This window comes from Cyprinodon tularosa, unplaced genomic scaffold (genome assembly GCF_016077235.1).
Source record: "Cyprinodon tularosa strain WSP-4 unplaced genomic scaffold, ASM1607723v1 ctg474, whole genome shotgun sequence".
NCBI lineage: Eukaryota > Metazoa > Chordata > Actinopteri > Cyprinodontiformes > Cyprinodontidae > Cyprinodon > Cyprinodon tularosa.
In genome coordinates, this window is record NW_024039201.1 from 108,659 (window position 1) to 126,757 (window position 18,099).

Here is an 18,099-nt window from a genome sequence, read left to right on the forward strand (position 1 = left end):
AAGTTAGAGATTAATTCTGTCTTTTTTTATTTTCCTAAATGGAAAGTCCTCTTGGAAATATTTTTTTGAATGGATAGATTTATTTTGCTGTAAATGGCAAATGTTTGATGAGCCCAAGGCCATGCATATGCAGCATCACTGTGTTCTCATAGGAATAAATCCAGGCACCTTGAACAGCTGTGAGGTTGACTTTATTGCAAATGACACTTGATAGTGAAGGGTTAGTGGTTAGGGGGCAGTTTGGGATTCAGCCTTAAAGATCTAAAATCCATTGGAACCAGGAAGTGAATTCCCAGCCATTTGATACTGAGACAATCAGAGGCAAAGGTTTATTTTTTGGTTGTGGATGGAGCAGAATGCTGTTCCGATCACAACCGACTGCTGCTTTAGTTCCCTGAGCGAGACTCTGAGTTCCAGATTGGTTCCCCGGCTCTGTAAGCAGCTTGCTGCTCTCTGAGCCCAGTGGGTTAGACACAAAAGACTAATGAAGTTGGAATGTATAATTACAATAAAGTTTATTTTGATTATTCTCTGCAGAAGGAAGATGATGACTCCCCGTCCTCCATGAATCACTGCATCCTGCTCCAGGAGCGTCCAATTAAACAGACCGTCACCAGGTGAGGAGCTGGGATTCCACAGAGCTCTGATTGGTCGATTTTAGAGCGGGGCTAACAAGTGTCTCCATGTGTTTGATCAGGGAGGCTCTGACTCTGCTGCTGGACACGTTTCACAATGAGGCCGAGTCCTTTCTGCTGTCAGAGGTAACCTGCACGCTCTCTCTTTCTCACACTCACACACACACTCGCCGCCTTCATCGTGTCCCTTTCTGCAGGCGGAGTTGCTGCTGCACGTGGAGCGCCTCGTCCAATCACTGAAGGCCCTTTGCAGCTCATTAGCTGCCGTGGAAACTCCGGATGTGACGGCAGCCTTGAACCAGCTCCCTGCGTGTCCCTGTCGTCTGCAGCCAAAGGTTCTGAAGGTGAGAGATTCAGAGGTTCTGAAAGAGCTGCAGAAGATGCTCCAAATCTAACCTATTTATGTTTCCCAGGATGCATCAGTGCTGTCACTCAGAGAGAACAGAGGTATGAGCAGAAACTACTGCCGAGCTCCTGCAGCAGAACTTATCACTGGATACTTAGATGTACTTAATTCGTCCTCTCCTTATGCAGAATCGGTGGTGGAGAAGATCACAGCAGCCATCTTGGACCTGGTGGAGCTGTACTGCAGCACATTTAACGCCAACTTCCACACCACACAGCAGAGTCAGAGCTGCACGGCACCGGTGCAGGAGGCTGGGCTGGTCACCAACGTGCTCTCCTTCAATGTGTACGCCGCCCACCGGGTCCCCATCACCTGGGCCACCAGGTACAGGGTGATTCTGACCCAGCAGGAACGATTCTGTGTCTCTGGTCACTGACGTTTGACCCAGCTGCTAACATCTGGCTACTTTAAAGGACCAAAGTTCAGTTTCAGTTCTGATGTGGGTCCAGATTTTTTTCATCTCTGGCTCTGATGCAGGATCACATGCTCACTGCATGACCAGCATTAACCAGTGTGTTTTGGGTTGGACCCCCAGATGGGTCAGAACCAGAGATGAAATCTGCAGGTCCATGGAGACAGGGTTTTACTGGGTTTAAACATCCAGGAAAAAAAAAAAAATTATTACAGTTTTTTTCCCTGAAGAGACCAGCTGTCCCTTTAGTTCTTGCAATGTAGGACATTCAAATCTTTATTTAGATTTTTTGTTTTTTAAATTTTGCTTTTTTGTAACGGTAACTTTGGTTATGTTGTTGCAGCACTGACCACACCTATCATCAAATGTCTATCCAGTGAGGTCACATTTACCAAACTGTGTGTGACATCATGTGATCATGCAACAGTATCACCTTTGACTTGAAGCAGATTTTATTTTGAAATTTTTTCAATTGTTGTTGTTTTTTCCATGATAAGGGATTTTAATTTTAGGTAAAGTGAAATCAACAGTTTCAAACCAGAAATAATTTTCATTTGGAACAAGTGAAAATTTGAATGTAACTACATTACATGGATATTTTACTTCTTTCAGTTCAGAGCCTCAGATGGCTCTCAGGTTGTGCAGCTCATTTAGTATATCAAGTGACAAACTTGACCTCTTTTCTGGGCCCCCATTCAAAAATACTGTCCCAACCCTGGCCCCCTTGGTTGAATTGTTCTGAAACCGCCACTGAGCGGCTCTTTGGAGAGCCCTGACATAAAGTGATAGATAAAGTGAACTTATGACCTCACAACAACATTATATGTGTTTTCTGCTCTCTCATTGGTCAGTTATGAAGGTTTCTTCCTGTCCTGCTCTCTGACTCATGGAGGGATGGAGCTCTGTGCGCCGCAGCACACCAGCAAACAGGGTGTCAGTAAATATCTGTTCCACCTGGTGGTGTGGGATCAGAGGTATGTACCTGAGATGTTACGTCACAGCCTCACCTGTCTGACGGGGTTAAAGGCTGAACTAGTCCAGATTCTATTGATTTATTAGATGTTATTTGTTTCACAAGTTTCTTTATGTTAATAATAGATATTCTTATTTACCATATATATTCCTAAAACTTCCAGGTTACCTGTGGACAGAGATGGGAAGTAATGAAGTACAAATACTTCGTTACTGTACTCAAGTAGATTTTTCTGATATTTTTACTTTACTTTACTACTTATTTTTATGGCGACTTTTTACTTCTACTCCTTACATTTTTTACACAAATATCTGTACTTTCTACTCCTTACATTTTAAAAAATTGGCTCGTTACTTTAGTTTAGAATCATTTCAATCGAGTTACCGTTGTTATTATTCACGTCATCAATACCAAATTCAGTCTAATTGGATGGGAATCTAAGTTGCATTTGAAGCACCACTACAAGATGAATCGACAGATTCAGCGGTATTCATTCGCGGCAAATCATTGCAGCTTGGTGGCGTTAGCATAGTAGTATGGATGACGAGATGATTGAAAATGAACACAACGGAGATCTAGTCCTATTGGCAGACATCCATTTAAAATGTAGGCAACGGCATGAAAACTTTTATACTTTAAGTAAATCTACAAGCCTGTACTTTGTTACTTTTACTTGAGTAAAGAAGTTTAATCAGTACTTCCACTTTTACCAGAGTATTTTTTTAACACAAGTATCTGCACTTTTACTCAACTACGGAAAGTGAGTACTTTTGCCATCTCTGCCTGTGGAGTACCACAGGGTTCACTACTCGGGACAATGCTCTCTTTACTATATATATATATATATATATATATATATATATATATATATATATATATATATATAAATTGGTAAATCTAACAGACAAAATTTTGTCTGTTAAATTTTCTCTGCTATGGAGATGATACTTAGCTATATTTTCTCATAGATCTGATGAATCTAACCCGTTAAATTGACTACAGACGTCAACAAATGAAAACCTTAATTACTTTGAATTTTCTGCTTTTAAATATAAACAAGACGAATGTTAACATCTTTGGACAATAATCTTTTCACTTCAGCTGTGCAGCATTAAATTAGTCTTTGAGAGAATTAAAAAATTGGTGTTACTTTTGAAGAGGTTTCTAGGACCTTTTTCTCCTACCTAATCAAGTGTTTAACCCCTCAAACTTTCCCTCTAGGGTGTGTTTCCCAGTTCAGATCAACCAGCTGCCCCGGGAGTCACAGCTAACCGTGACACTGTACGCCAGCCCACTGCCGCCCCCTGGAGGAGCCGAGGATAAGGGCAAACAGAGACGCAGTGTTGAGGCTCTGGGCTGGGTCACCATGCCGCTCTTTAACTTCAGACAGTGAGTCACATGATGCAGTCCCCCAAGAAAAGATCAGGAATCACATTTATTGAACTTGTGAATGTCATTTCCCAAGTAAAGATTGTGATCTTTGGAAAAAGAAACTTGACAGGAGAATATTTGTTCCTCACAACACCTCTGACCTATATGTGTGTGGACTCTGAAAATGGGACAGATAATAGGGAGTGCATTTTCAGGGAGCATCAAGATTTCCTGGCCCATGATGATGACTGGCTTATGAGCGCATTGTCTCACCGTACCATCTCTGTTTTTTTACAGCTGTTAATCACTCTGGGGCAGGGGTTGACGTTAAGGATTTTTACCACTTGCCCTTTGGGCAAGTGACTTTCACATTTAATTTGCCCAGAAACAATTTTTACTTGCCCAGTATAATGTTTCATAAATATAGTTCCTAATATTCATTTTTGTATCTGTATCAATGAAACATATTTGATTTTTAAATGTTTTTTGTAATTCAGTATTTTTTAATTTTACAGGTTCCTGGTGTGTATATGCATGCGTCAGATAATGAACTCAAGCCTACATTACCGTGTTAACCTGCTTTTCAATCCTTCCTGCACATTCTTTTCAAACTAAACTTTGCTTTAAACTGTTGTGTGCTTGGGAAAATATAAATTGTGATGTTAAAAATCTAAAAAAATTAGAGTCACAGTATGTTTATACAAGATAATACTATTAATATAATTTGACTTTCCTAGAGAATCATTATACATAGTTATTTTATACAGGGTTTCCACAGTCTTACATATTTTCAGAATTCCCTGACTTTTAACTGACTCAGGATTAGTTTTTCCTGACAAAAATAAATGCAGCAACAAGACAATAATACTAACATAACAGGTCACCAATTTAACATGTTTAGCTCTATAACATTTAAATGCACCTCTCAAATGTCTAAGAGAAAAAATGTTAGAACATTTTTTAATGTATGACCACTGTACAGAAGACTGCCATATGATAGCGCTTTCTAGCTTGTTTGTCGTTTTGGTAACTATATCAAAATTACCACTAGGTTGACAAAACTCACGCCATCTGGCGGAAAGTCTCGCGGCTTTTTCAAATCATGCGTCTTCTTCAAATCACGCGAGAATGTGTACAAAACAACAAAAATGGCACCGGCTGGGTAGCTTTCAGCTAAAGTCAGCGATTTTAAAGTAATTTTGAGTGATAAATAATTTGCGATCACTGCACTTGCCCAGCGGGCAAATGCAATAAAATTTGTACTCTCCCTACAATAAAAAGTACTTGCCCTGGGCGATCGGGCAGTGGTTAACATCGAGCCCTGCTTCTGGAGTACCTGGCATTCAGCACAAATTAGCCCACAGTTAAACAAGTAAATAACTCTCTGCCTGATGCCAGTAAAGTTCTCGGTGTCTGAGATATCACAGCCAGCGCTAAGCACAAACGCTACAACGTTTGATGCCATGTTCAACGTCCTTGCTTAAAATGAGTCCATACACCAAACTCTTGATACTCCCTTTAATGTGTATCAACACTACAGTGGGTCCTATGCATATTTATCCAAGTCTTCACCTCACTCACCAGGACATATATGTAAGCCTAGGTTAAACTGTGTTTTTTTTCTGCTCTCTTCTCTGTGTTCTCCAAAAACAAATCTCATACATAAGGTCATTAGCATTGATCATTTATGGTTAAATATGGTTGAGTGGGTAGAGGTTACAACATGACGCATATCTGCACTTTTAGGGTGGTTTCCACACAATGTTTTATAGATGAGGCCTCACACCTGTATGGTTCTCTCTGGTTAGCAGTCTGTCTATAATCTGGTTTAGTCTAATCAGTTAGTGATGTGACCCAGTTTATCTACATGATGTTAGTCTCCTGTGGGATACAGATGAACAGAAACAAACAAAGCCTCTTGCTTTGTTGTGTTTAGCTCCTGAACCGAGGTCCAACAGGTCTTTGTGATCCAGTTTTTGTGGTGTTCATCAGGACACAAACCCCCTGAGACTAAAGCAGAGTTACAATACAACAGAAGCACACAGTTGGGCTAAATAAAGTTGGTTTAGCTCTCTTAGGGTTTTATCCAAATACTGTGGCGTGATAAAAGTGTATTTCTTATGTGTGCGTGCAGCGTCCTGACATGCGGCAGGAAGTTATTGGGTCTGTGGCCTTCAATGCCAGGGAGGAGCGGAAACGCCAGAACCAGTTGTCCCAACTTCAGCCAGCCAGACAGTGTCATCCTGCAGGTAAGAGCTGCACATGGACAGGTGAGCAGTTATCTGGTTACCTGCGTAACACCTGTAACACACATCGAAGCAGGAAGTACACTGGGGACGGGCAATCTTAAGAGGGTCCTGCTGACTGCTAGTCACGTGACCTGTGCTAACCTGAGCTATAGGTAGCTCCTCTGCTGGTCAGATGACCAGAGTAGGAGGAAGCAGTTTGATCTGATTGTTAGGATTAAAGCAGGATTCAGACGGCAGCCTTAGATGGTCAGTGGAGACCTTCATCATATTGTTAGTCAGAAACAGTGGGGAGTGATTAAATCGCTTCAGATTGAATGCTTAGCTGCTCAGTGCTGGAGTTTCATAACAACGAGCAGCTGTTCCTTGCTGCTGAGGTGACGCAGCTTTAGGAGCCACTGCTGTTAAAAATATATAACAGAAGCATAATCATCCCAGTCTGAGTGAACTTCTAAATGAAGATGTTAATCTACCTGATCTGATCGTTCTGAGCGCAACCTTCTTCCCATCTTAATTTGTTTTTATTTATTTATTTGAATTGGGACAATGCACATTGTTTCTGTTCTCCCAAAAAAAAACAAAAAAAAACTTTCACATCAGGTTCTTACCCTGTCTGAGGTGCAACAACAAGCTGGGGAACAATGCTTGATTCCAAAGATCTCCAGCATTTTATTGTCATTACACTGTCAAAAGTACAGAGCAATGAAATTCACTCGCTAGGGATGGGAATCGAAAACCGGTTCCTGTTCAGAACCGGTTCCGTATTTTCCGATTCCATGGCATCGTTTGGCAGCTCGCTGAACGATTCTTTTTTCGATTCCCGCAGCACCAGAGCCTAGAGCGCCGGCTCTGGGGAGCATGACTTACGTCACGTTTTTTACGTACGTTACGTAAGTTACGCAAGTTACGCAAGTTACGCAATTTGGAAATAACTATTCGAGGAGGAAGACAGCGAGCTGCGGTCACTTTTTGAATCAAAGCCCCGTCTTTCCTTAGCCCAGAGGGTAGATCAGGAAATCCAGCTCTATAAAAGCTTGCCCTCCATCCCCTGCAGGGATAGCGCCACACTGTGGTGGTGGAACAAGCAAGATACGCTGCCCTTGCTATCTGGACTGGCTGAAAACTACCTCTGTGTGCAGGCTTCCTGCACCCCATCTGAGAGGGTGTTCTCCACGGCTGGAGACACCATAAGCCCTGAAAGATCCTGTATCCTTCCAGAAAAAGCAGATATGCTCATCTTTCTGCAAAAGAACTGTTAATTTTCCCTACTAATTTTTTATAATTAGTATTTTTTGTTATTTAAAATAGGTTATTATCCCATCATTTGTTATTAGACATTGTTGGTTATTAAGTTTGTTCTTGTATTCATTTTTCATTTAAACACAGATGTTACTCCAGTTTCACATTTCCTGTGGACATCTTGATCTTGTTGAGTTTGTAAGATTGTGCAATAGTTAAGTAAACAAAGTTGATTCTGATAATCAAACTGTTTGTTCTCCTTTTTCCCCCAAATTGGAATCGAAAAAAGAATCGATAAAGAATCGAATCGTTTAATAGAATCGAAAAGGGAATCGGAATCGTGAAAATCTTTTCAATTCCCAACCCTACTCGCTGCATTCAACCCTCCTCTTGGGGAGCAGTGGGCTGCCATTGTGCGGCACCCAGGGAGCAGTGTGGGGGCTAAGGGTCTTTGCTCAGAGCCCCAGAGTGGCAGTCTGTGGGAGCTGGGCTTGAACTCAGAACCTCTGGAATCCAAGCACAATGCCCTAACCACTAGGCCACAACTCCCCTTTCTGATTGAAGATCCTCTTAGCTGTGGAGCAGGGTCCGACTGAGTGATGGTGGCTGTGTCTGTTCCTCAGGTGGACTTCCCCACGTCCTCTTTCGAGGTTTTCTTCAGTACTCCTGCTCCAGCAGACTTCTGTCCTCAGTATGAATTCAGCAGACTGGACACCGTCGGTCAAATCCAGCTGCAGGACGTCCTGCAGAAGAAGGCCTTCTTCTGGTCAGACACTCATGAACCCATACTTATCACACACATACACACCAATACACAAGCTTATTACCATGTCAGTACCATGTTTTTACCATTCCAGGGACACATTAAACATGTTAGTACCATGTTCTATACGTGTAAGTTCTATGTTATTAACGTGTAAGTACCGTTATTATGGGTTCCCCAGTAGCATGTACATGTTATTATGCCAGCTTGGTTATAAAAACGTCAGTATCAAGTTATTAGCAAATTAGTACCATGTTATAAATCTATTATTACAATCACATTCATGATATACACATTCAACAGTATTTTATTTCCGTGTTGTTAACAAGCTCTTTAGATTATCTTAATATCATCTCACCGTTATTAATGTGTCATCTACATGTTATTCCCCTGCCATTCCCTCTTAATCTGAGCGCTGTGTGTCTGCAGGTTGACTCCGGAAGACAAGCGGCTCCTGTGGGAGAAGAAAGCCTTCTGTCAGTCAGAAAGTTCAGCCCTGCCTCTGGTTCTGGCAAGCGCCCCCTGCTGGCAGTGGACATGTCTGCCTGAGATCTACGCTCTTCTGCGTCAGTGGGCGTGTCTGGGTCACCTGGACGCTCTGGGCTTGCTGCATGCATCGTATGTTCTCATCTAAAGGGAAAAGACACCTGGCCAATCACATCACTCATATAGCCTAACTCTTTGTTTATAATCAGAAACATCTGATCACCTGACTTCAACAACTTCCTGTGTGTTCCAGATTTCCAGATCAGGAACTAAGGAGGACGGCGGTCCAATGGATGGACTCCATATCAGACCCGGAGCTTCTGGACTTCTTGCCTCAGTTGGTTCAGGTATAAATACCACAGAGGTTTCTTGTAGGGATTAACTGAGCATTCTCAGTAAGAGTTTAATCTGAAGAATCTAGATTTCTTTATTCATAAAAAGGCAGGATTATCACACTATTATCACACTTCATTATCGGTTGGGAACTAAAAGGTTCTGTCTCTGTCACAGGCTGTGAAGCACGAGTGTTACCTGGACAGCTCTCTGGTCCGGTTCCTCCTACGGAGAGCCATCGGGGACATTCGGATCGCTCACTACTTATTCTGGTGAGCAGCAGCTTCTCTTCAACATCAGCTCTAATCTGTTCAACTCTGATTCTTTAAGGAGGTCAGAAGGTTTATGGTCAACACTGAAGCGTTACTGTCAAGAAGTTTTACTCCAGAAACCCAGTCAGAGTGATGCCTCTTTACCTCGTAGGAGGTCTTTGTCAGGATCAGTTGGTCAGTCTTAGTTATTGATCATTTCCTTTCCAGCAGCTAAACAATGGGAATCTTCCTGTTTGTCTCCACATCAGGCTGCTGAAGGACAACCTACAGGACAGTCAGTTTAGCGCTCGCTATCAGCACCTACTGGCCGCTCTTCTTTGCTGCGTGGGCCGAGCTCTGAGGGACGAATTTGACCGGCAGTGCTGGATGGTCTCCATCCTGACCAAGGTTGCCCAGAAGGTTAGAGACGCCACACCTTCTAGCAGACAGGTGAGGAAGAACGGACTGAGTTTAACATCAAAGCTATTATTTAATCTGCGTTTATCCAGGCACGTCTAATAATCACAGAAAAATGTTCCCATTTGTAAAATATTATTTGTGGTTTAAGATCTTTTTATTGAAATGGTAACTAGAAGTCGCTAATGAACTGACCACACCTTTAAATTTGTCGTTTTTCATAAATGAATAAATGTTTTTTATTTTAAACATATAATATTGAAAATATTCCGGTGAAGCTTCTCAGTCATCTAGGTCATAGTCATTCCAAAAAAAAAAGTCAAAAAGCAAACCAGTAGACTTTGTTTGAAGACGTTTCACTTCCCATCCAGGAAGTGTTTTCAATGCAAAATGTCAGAATTAACATTGAGTTCCAAGCTTTATAGAGTAGCCCAAACAAAGCCTTGTTGTGGCTTAGAAAACATACAAATTAAACCGAAAGAACAGGTAAACCCCATAGGAACGGGGAGTCATTGAGGTCTTTGTTAGCCTGCAATACCCAATACCTGTTTATGCCTCTGAAACGGGGAAGTCAATAGGGGCATTGTTGGCCTGGCTGACCGTGTGAGTTGTCATGGTCCCCTGTTCAACGTTTTTATTTTCTTTTTTTTTTGTTTCTGCATTTTTATTTTCATTTTTTTTCCTACTTGCTTTGAATCTGTTTTATTTTCCTATATTTTAATCATGTAAAGCACTTTGCATTGTCTTTGTATTGAATTGTGCTATATAAAATAAAATTGCCTTGCCTTGCCTTGCCTTGCGGATTATGATAGCGGGAAGGAATCAACTCACAATGCACTGTAGCATTGTGAGAGCTGAAACCTGAGTCAACCCCCTTTGTTTAATGTTGTTTTTTTCTTTCTTAACATAAATGGCTTCCTTCATACCTCTTGTCTTCTTTGTCCAAAATGTGAACATTCTGGTCCTCAAAAGAATGTTTTATGTCCTTAAGGTGTAGCTGTACAGCCGAGTCTTGTCCAGAGGAGGTAGCTCTCCTGTGTTGAGCCATGTATCCGTGGAGAGGATTTTTTGGTTCCTCCAATATAAAGATCAGAGCATTCCTCACTGCATTGAACTGCATACACCACTCCGCTCACCATAGGTCTGGGGGTTTAGTCTTAAGGAAGCACTGGTCTCTGTTTAAGGGTCTTGTTTGGTTTGAAATGTACCGGGATTTTGTGTTTAGAGAAAATCCTCGAGTTTTTCAGAGACCCCAGCAACATACTGGATGGTGATTTTGCGTTTAATCTATATTGTGGACTTTTTTTTTTTACATATTTTCGAATCAGTTGAAAATGCCCCTCCCACAACAAAAAGACACGTTGTTGTCTGTCCAGTGATGCGGGAACAAATCCAGGACCCGTATATAGCAGGGCATTGCAGCTGCTTTCAATGATACCTAAACATTTTGCTCTCTGTGTGTTTGTTTGTTCAGGCGGTTCTGAGAGAAAGTCTGGCGGAGATGAAGCAGTTCTTCTCAGTGAACAGCACCTGCAGACTTCCTCTGAACCCAGCACTGCTGGTCTCAGGAATCAACATCCAGGTAACTCTCACCTGCAGACTGCAAACTAACCCCACTGGAAAACTTCTATCACGTCCTCTAATACTTTAAAGAACTTTTCTCTAGTTTTTGATAAGTTTCCTCATTTTAAAGTTTTTCTTTTGATGCGACGTCTATCTTTATGGATGTTTTACGGAGCTGAGGCTTAGAAAATAAAAACAGAAAGGATCCTGGAACAGCGTCATCTGTCTGCAGCCTGAGGTTTTCACAGGCTGTTCTCTTTGTTTCAGGCCTGCTCCTTCTTCAACTCCAACGCAGTCCCTCTAAAGCTGTCCTTCCAGAACCTGGACCCCCGAGGAGACAACATTAATGTCATCTTTAAGGTAACGCCTGTCTGTTTGCACAGCTAGGTCCACATCTGGACAGCTGTGAGAACTTAATATCCATCTGTTTGCAGTCAGGAGATGACCTGCGGCAAGACATGCTGACCCTACAGATGATCCGAATCATGAACAAGATCTGGATCCAGGAAGGGCTGGACATGAGGATGGTGATCTTCAAGTGCTTCTCTACAGGCAGAGGACGAGGTGAGGATGGGGTCCACACACCTTTACTCCATTTAATCCAGATGTTTTCAGGTCTGACTGGCTGTGTCAACTGTTCCCAGGAATGGTGGAGATGATTCCTCACGCCGACACACTGAGGAAGATCCAGGTGGAGCATGGAGTCACAGGATCCTTCAAAGATCGGACGCTGGCCGACTGGCTTCAGAAACACAACCCCACCGATGAGCAGTACGACAAGGTAGCGCTGCATAGCTGGAGGCTTTTGTTCTGAAGGGTTTCATTTGTAACAGGAAGCCGGGTTTCCCCCTTCTGTCAGGCGGTGGAGAACTTCATCTACTCTTGCGCCGGCTGCTGCGTGGCCACCTACATCCTGGGAATCTGCGACCGGCACAACGACAACATCATGCTGAAGACCAGCGGCCACATGTTCCACATCGACTTCGGGAAGTTCCTGGGACACGCCCAGATGTTCGGAAACATCAAACGGTGAGAAACTCACTCAGAACACGCCTTCCAAACTTGTTTAGATCAGACTGACTGGCATGAACTGAGCTGTACCTGTAACGGCTGCCCCTGTAGGGACCGCGCCCCCTTCGTCTTCACCTCCGACATGGCGTACGTTATCAACGGAGGGGACAAACCGTCCAGCCGCTTCCATGAATTTGTGGATTTGTGCTGCGAGGCTTACAACCTGATCCGGAAGCACGCACACTTGTTTCTCAACTTGCTGGGCCTGGTGAGCACACACACCCCTACATGCAGAAGGTATTATGAGGACAAAGATCCATAGTCTTCATTCTAAACTGGACACACAACTCTACCTTAAAGTTCTTTGTTGAATAATTTTCTCATCATTAACATGAGGAGGCTGGGGTTTTAAGATGTCTTCTTTTTACTCATGGTCTTCAGTGGTTCTCCTGAAGAACATCAAAGCTATTTATCTAGGGAACATTATCTGAAACAGCAGCTATACTGTGAAGTGAGCTTTGGTTTCTGTGGTTTCAGATGCTGTCCTGTGGGATTCCTGAACTGTCTGACCTGGATGACCTGAAGTACGTCTATGATGCTCTGAGACCTCATGAGTCTGAGGCTGATGCCACCATGTATTTCACCAGGTACACCTTCGCCTGTTGCCTGCTTCCTTACCCACAGGGCGCTTCTGACCTACAGTGGCTAGCGGGTCTCGTACATGGTGCTTGTTTTCTATTGAGGCCCCATGGGTCCTGAAGGGCCCTTGTAGAAAAGGGCCTCAAATGATTCTTCTTCTCTCCTGAACCCAGAGGACCATCCTAATATTCCACTGTGGGTCATATCGGGTCAACAGTAGGGTTTTCTCTCTCACTGCGGATGTTCTGCTCTCTTGTTTTTTTAGAGACATTTGTTGGATGGTTCTCAGTCCATTAAATGTCTGGGGTCGTCTCAGGTTGTCTGAGTCCTACTGATCCTGCATGTCTGTGGTCATGTAAGCCCAGTTTATTAATCAGGGCTGCCTGTATGGAGCTAAATTGGGGCCTTAAAGTTTGTTCAAATCATTTAAGGTTTGTTAAAAAAAACAACTTCTCAGAAATAAGTTTTTTTTTTTTTTTTTTTACTTAAAGATCTTTGGCTTCAAAATGATGGCCCTGTTTTGATTAACAATTTAATACTGTGGCTGAACAATCTATTCCCAGCTGTTGCATTCAGGGACAGTGGGTCCAGAATGTGCACCTGAAAGTGTTAAGAGAAATCTCTAAACACAGACTTAAAAAAAAAAACGTGTAAATTTGTCACGATCATATTTTATCCTCCAAGATTTGTGTCATGTCACCTTCTTCTATCAGTGAAATATGTTATTTTTCCAAAACCAATCCTATACACATAGAATATTGATGATGTTTTAAAGACTTTTCCGGTTCCCACGGTTCTTAAATGCAACACGTGGGAATAGGTTGTTCTGCCTCTGTGTCAAAGCTTTTAGTCATGATTCTAAAACTCATTTTGACGATGATAATAACAATAAATTGACTTATTGATCTCACATTGGAGAAATTTACCTCTGCATTTAACCCATCCCCTTGGGGAGAAGTGGGCTGCCATTGTGTGGCGCCCGGGGGGCAGTGTGGAGTTAAGGGTCTTGCTCAGAGACCCAGAGTGGCAGTCTGTGGAAGTGGGGCTCCAGCTTAGAACCTCAGGACCTCTATGCCCTAACCACTAGGCCACCAATCCCCAAACTAGGCTGCCACTCCCCAACCTTAAGCCCCACCCCCAACTCAAAACATGGCTTAATAGTTTTTTTTTCTTTTGAACAAACTTTTACTTTTCCGGTTTCCTTTCATTTTTGTGAACCAGACTTTTTTTCTTTCAGGATTAATATTTTTTGTTCCACAAACTTTATGGCCCCGGTTTGGCTCCATATGCCTGCCCCAGCCTGAGGGAATAAGCTGAGATGCTAAAGGATTCTAACACACTGCATAGCTTTGCCTGCTGTGCATGTTCATTTTGGACTACCGCAGCTCCATGTTCTCTAACCATCAGCCGTGTCCACCTTTAGGCTGATCGAGTCTAGTCTGGGCAGCGTCGCCACCAAACTGAACTTCTTCATCCACAACCTGGCTCAGATGAAGTTTGCATCATCAGAGGACCGGCCCTCGCTATCCTTCGCTCCCAGAGTGCACACGGCGAGGAGCGACGGCATCATCAAAAACCTCTACATCTACAAACACATGCGTATTGCTAATAAGGGATACGTGAGTAATACATTTTCTATCGTGGCAACCATCACTCCTCTGTCCTAGTAGGAGCTGAACATGAATGTTAAACTGCAGCTGATTCTCTCAGAGCAGATCAGGAAAGCTGATATCAGATTATATCAGGAGCCTGGTCAGCTGCAGGTTTGACAACCAATCAGTCATTGTTTACTCATTCCATACTGGGGTTAAAGTTCCTGCGATCCTATAATAGTGCGTTCAGACCAGAGGCGGCGACCACGGCGAGTAATTCACATATAACTCCTATGCAAACCGTGCGGGGAAGCGGCCAGTGGTGAACCCCACTCGGTGAGAGCTTTCACTGATCTGCTCTCACCCTGTGCTACTAGATAGAAGTGAGGTGTTGTCAAACAGCAGCACTGCAAGGAGAGAGAGGAGCTTGATAACTAAAAGATCTGCCTCCCATTCTACTTCTAGAGATTCTAGGAACTGCAAGTAAATCTGCAGATTGAGAGTGAAGTGCTCTGATAGGGACATTAGGAACAATCACATCTCTGATATAAGATGGAGTTTATACCAGAGCCAATAAAAAGAAGCTAAGATAGGAGAAATATCTCAACTTTCTGGATCAGCTGAAGGCTTTTAACTTCAGTTTGTGGACTTCCTCATAGTAAAGAATTACAATAGTCCAGATTTGAAGTAACAGATGCATGGACTAGTTCCTCAGCATTATCCCTGGACAGGATATTTCGAATTTTTACAATATTCCACAGATAAAAGAAGGAAATTATAGAAACCTTTTTGATATGGGATTTAAATGACAGGTCCTGATTAAGAACAACAAGCAAGATTTTTTACTTTATTATTGGAGATCAGTTTAGTCCCATCCAGATGAGGTGACTGACCAATCAGCTGCTCTAAATAGAGAGGCTTTCAAGATGGTCCTGCCAGAAACAGATGGGGGCCGAGGATTGAGCCAGGAGGACCACCAGCAATGAAATCTGCTGCACTAACACATATTTTAAGCAGACTGATAGACTATAGAACATGTCCCTAAATGCTGAGCCTCAGGTGAAGCCTTGATTAAATGATCTGCTGGATCAAACAGGAAGTTGTTAGAACCAGCTTTCCCAGGTCTGACTCTTCATTCACAAACTCAAAATAATTATTTTTTTAAATAGCAAAGTTCAGACAGCTGTAGATTAACTAGATGTTTCCCCTTTTATCTCCTCATCCTTCATGTCTTCCTCTGTCCTTTGCTTGCCCTCTAGGTGTTTGTGGTGAAAGTGGAGCGTGAGGGTCAGGAGGTGCAGCTGGTTCAGAGGACATTTGAGGAGTTCCAGGAACTTCACAGCAGGCTGAGGCTCATCTTCCCATCGTCAAAACTACCCAGGTACCCACAGACCCACTCCCACCTCCTGTCCTCAGCAATCTAACTGAGACCAAGGTCCACACCTAACTGCCTTTTTTTTGCTGCACCCAGTTTCCCGAGCCGGTTTGTAATTGGCCGTTCCCGCAGCGAGGCGACAGCGGACAGGAGGAAGGACGAGCTGAATGGCTACGTGTGGCACCTGATCCATGCGGCGCCGGAGGTGGCTCAGGTGGGTCAGGAAGAGCCTCGTCATGTAACAGAGGAGGAGAAGTCAGTGGGAGCTCCTCGATAGGTTCTGATTGGCTGCAGAATTTTTCATCACAGCTCCTTATCAGTGCCCACACTTGCTAAGTGGGTGTGGGTTTCTATCAGGCAGCTGCAGCTGTTCAGTCTGTCTGTGATGGCTTTAATTCTTAAAGTCGTAGGGAAGTCGTATTTAAATGTCAAATCATTCTGGCTCAAACATGTATATATATATTTAAAAAATTCTGTTCTGTAAAAAAAATCCCGTCTTAAAATCTGTTGGGGTTTTTTTCTCGTTATTTTATGCGGGCCAGTTAGTTATACATCAGCTTGTACACCTAAATTCGGCCAATCATATATCAACGATCATCTGTCAATCAAATTTCTTCGGTCATAGCATCTTGATTCATACGTTGCAGCTAATATACACAACAGTTGAAATAAGAAATAAGAATAATTTATTTTCCCGTTGAGTTCCGTCCCAGTGTTCACGGGGATGGACGTCTGTGTCTTCAGCAGGCGTAGAGCTAACAGAACTGGCAGCGTTGCGAGGCAAGGGCTCAAACATGTATGGCTGTAAGCCTTCGACACCAAACCAAGCTTCTGCCGCCCTGGCGTCCTCTTCCACAACATCTTCATCCCGCTTTCCTCCTCTGTATGACGGAGGATGACCACGACCTCCGACACTAAACTCTCCTCCTCTTGCATGTTTCCGCTGTCCATAGCGTTCCTTTACAGTGTCGTTTCTAAGTGCTATTTGGTCCCAATGTAATTTCCCACACTGGAAAAAAAATCTAAATCTAGATAAGTCATTATTTATGCATTTGTTCTTGAATTTAGAAGGTAAAAGACAATGAAACAAGACAATTTACATTTAAAATAAGAAAACACAATTGCATTGTCTTATTTCAAGTGCATTTTATCTAAATACCTTATTTTAAGAGTAAAAATACTCATTCAATTGGCAAATCATGTCATTTACCTACTCAAATTAAGGGTAAATTCACTTAATTTGAGAAATCTTTACTTATTTCTAGATCGTTTTTTCAGTGCATTGGGAACCTACAAGCCCTAAGTTGCTAACTGGTTAGCAAGATGCTTCCGAGACACCGGCCACAACCAAACTTGTTTGCGAATCTTCGGCCACATCAATCCTGCCCCCATGATAATCAACCAATCACATTCACTTTATTCACTCGTCGAGGACCACTCGGGAAAATTCGGAAATGCAACGGTTGGAACAGCCGCTTCCTTACGACTTTAAAGGTTCTGGTTGTTGTTTAAGCCTGAACTCTGCCTTCACATTAATACCCTGTGGGCTGTGTCTGTGTGTTCTCAGTGTGACCTGGTCTACACCTTCTTCCACCCTCTGTCCAGAGATGAGAGAACCACAGGAAGTAGCATTAAACCAGCAGGTAGGGGACCTCAGTGGCAATCGAGTGGATTCATCTGGTCACCATGGTAACCAGGAGGACATTCCCATGTTACTCAGTGCAGTTCAAGAGCTGGACTGAATAAGATAGGAGAGTCTAAAGAAACATGAAAGACCTTCAGGGAGCCTGAAGAGCCGTCGGCGTTGATGTGGTTCATGATGGTTTCCTGTGTGTTTCAGAGGTAGCCTGGTCTCCAGCTGCAGGAACGGAGCTCGGCGAAGTCAAACTGTCCATTTCCTACAAGAGCGATAAGCTGTTCATCATGGTGATCCACATCAGAGGCCTGGTCAGTTAGACCCCCTGTTTAATTAGCTGCAGGTTCTGATCCAGACCATCAGATAGACATGTTAGAGATGTTTATCTTTCCTGATTGGCTGTGTATATTTGTTTTTTTGTTTTTGTTTTTTTTTTTTTCTTTGCAGCAGCCCCTCCAGGATGGTACAGACCCAGACCCGTATGTGAAGCTCTACCTGCTGCCAGACCCACAGAAGATGAGTAAGAGGAAGACCAAGGCGGCGAGACGCACCTGTAACCCCACCTACAACGAGATGGTGAGACATTCTGCTGCACCGTGTCTGAGGGAGATGACCATGATGGCAGGTAGACAGGTCAAGGCAGCTTTTTAGACCAGAGATGCCCTCAGGGTGGTAAACATTGCCTGGGTCTGGCTGCAGTAGAACTCAGGCTGTGGTTCATGCGGTGCTGGTTATGGACCACATAATTTGG

General features: G+C 43.1%; 1 protein-coding gene across 1 annotated transcript in view; it reads left to right on the top strand.

The window, feature by feature from the left end:
* pik3c2b (phosphatidylinositol-4-phosphate 3-kinase, catalytic subunit type 2 beta) overlaps positions 1 to 18,099 on the top strand; it is a 43,705-nt gene that overhangs the window by 24,245 nt on the left and 1,361 nt on the right. Inside the window, exons 7-32 of the mRNA XM_038301775.1 lie at positions 538 to 617; positions 698 to 761; positions 833 to 979; positions 1,049 to 1,082; positions 1,170 to 1,365; positions 2,305 to 2,427; positions 3,648 to 3,815; positions 5,932 to 6,046; positions 7,906 to 8,048; positions 8,475 to 8,663; positions 8,785 to 8,878; positions 9,042 to 9,136; positions 9,385 to 9,565; positions 11,007 to 11,114; positions 11,363 to 11,455; positions 11,530 to 11,659; positions 11,740 to 11,876; positions 11,955 to 12,124; positions 12,218 to 12,374; positions 12,644 to 12,753; positions 14,169 to 14,364; positions 15,597 to 15,718; positions 15,809 to 15,926; positions 17,280 to 17,355; positions 17,553 to 17,659; positions 17,796 to 17,924. Coding sequence (XP_038157703.1) covers positions 538 to 617; positions 698 to 761; positions 833 to 979; positions 1,049 to 1,082; positions 1,170 to 1,365; positions 2,305 to 2,427; positions 3,648 to 3,815; positions 5,932 to 6,046; positions 7,906 to 8,048; positions 8,475 to 8,663; positions 8,785 to 8,878; positions 9,042 to 9,136; positions 9,385 to 9,565; positions 11,007 to 11,114; positions 11,363 to 11,455; positions 11,530 to 11,659; positions 11,740 to 11,876; positions 11,955 to 12,124; positions 12,218 to 12,374; positions 12,644 to 12,753; positions 14,169 to 14,364; positions 15,597 to 15,718; positions 15,809 to 15,926; positions 17,280 to 17,355; positions 17,553 to 17,659; positions 17,796 to 17,924 — 3,282 coding nt within the window. The remainder of the gene's footprint in view (positions 1 to 537; positions 618 to 697; positions 762 to 832; positions 980 to 1,048; positions 1,083 to 1,169; positions 1,366 to 2,304; positions 2,428 to 3,647; positions 3,816 to 5,931; positions 6,047 to 7,905; positions 8,049 to 8,474; positions 8,664 to 8,784; positions 8,879 to 9,041; positions 9,137 to 9,384; positions 9,566 to 11,006; positions 11,115 to 11,362; positions 11,456 to 11,529; positions 11,660 to 11,739; positions 11,877 to 11,954; positions 12,125 to 12,217; positions 12,375 to 12,643; positions 12,754 to 14,168; positions 14,365 to 15,596; positions 15,719 to 15,808; positions 15,927 to 17,279; positions 17,356 to 17,552; positions 17,660 to 17,795; positions 17,925 to 18,099) is intronic.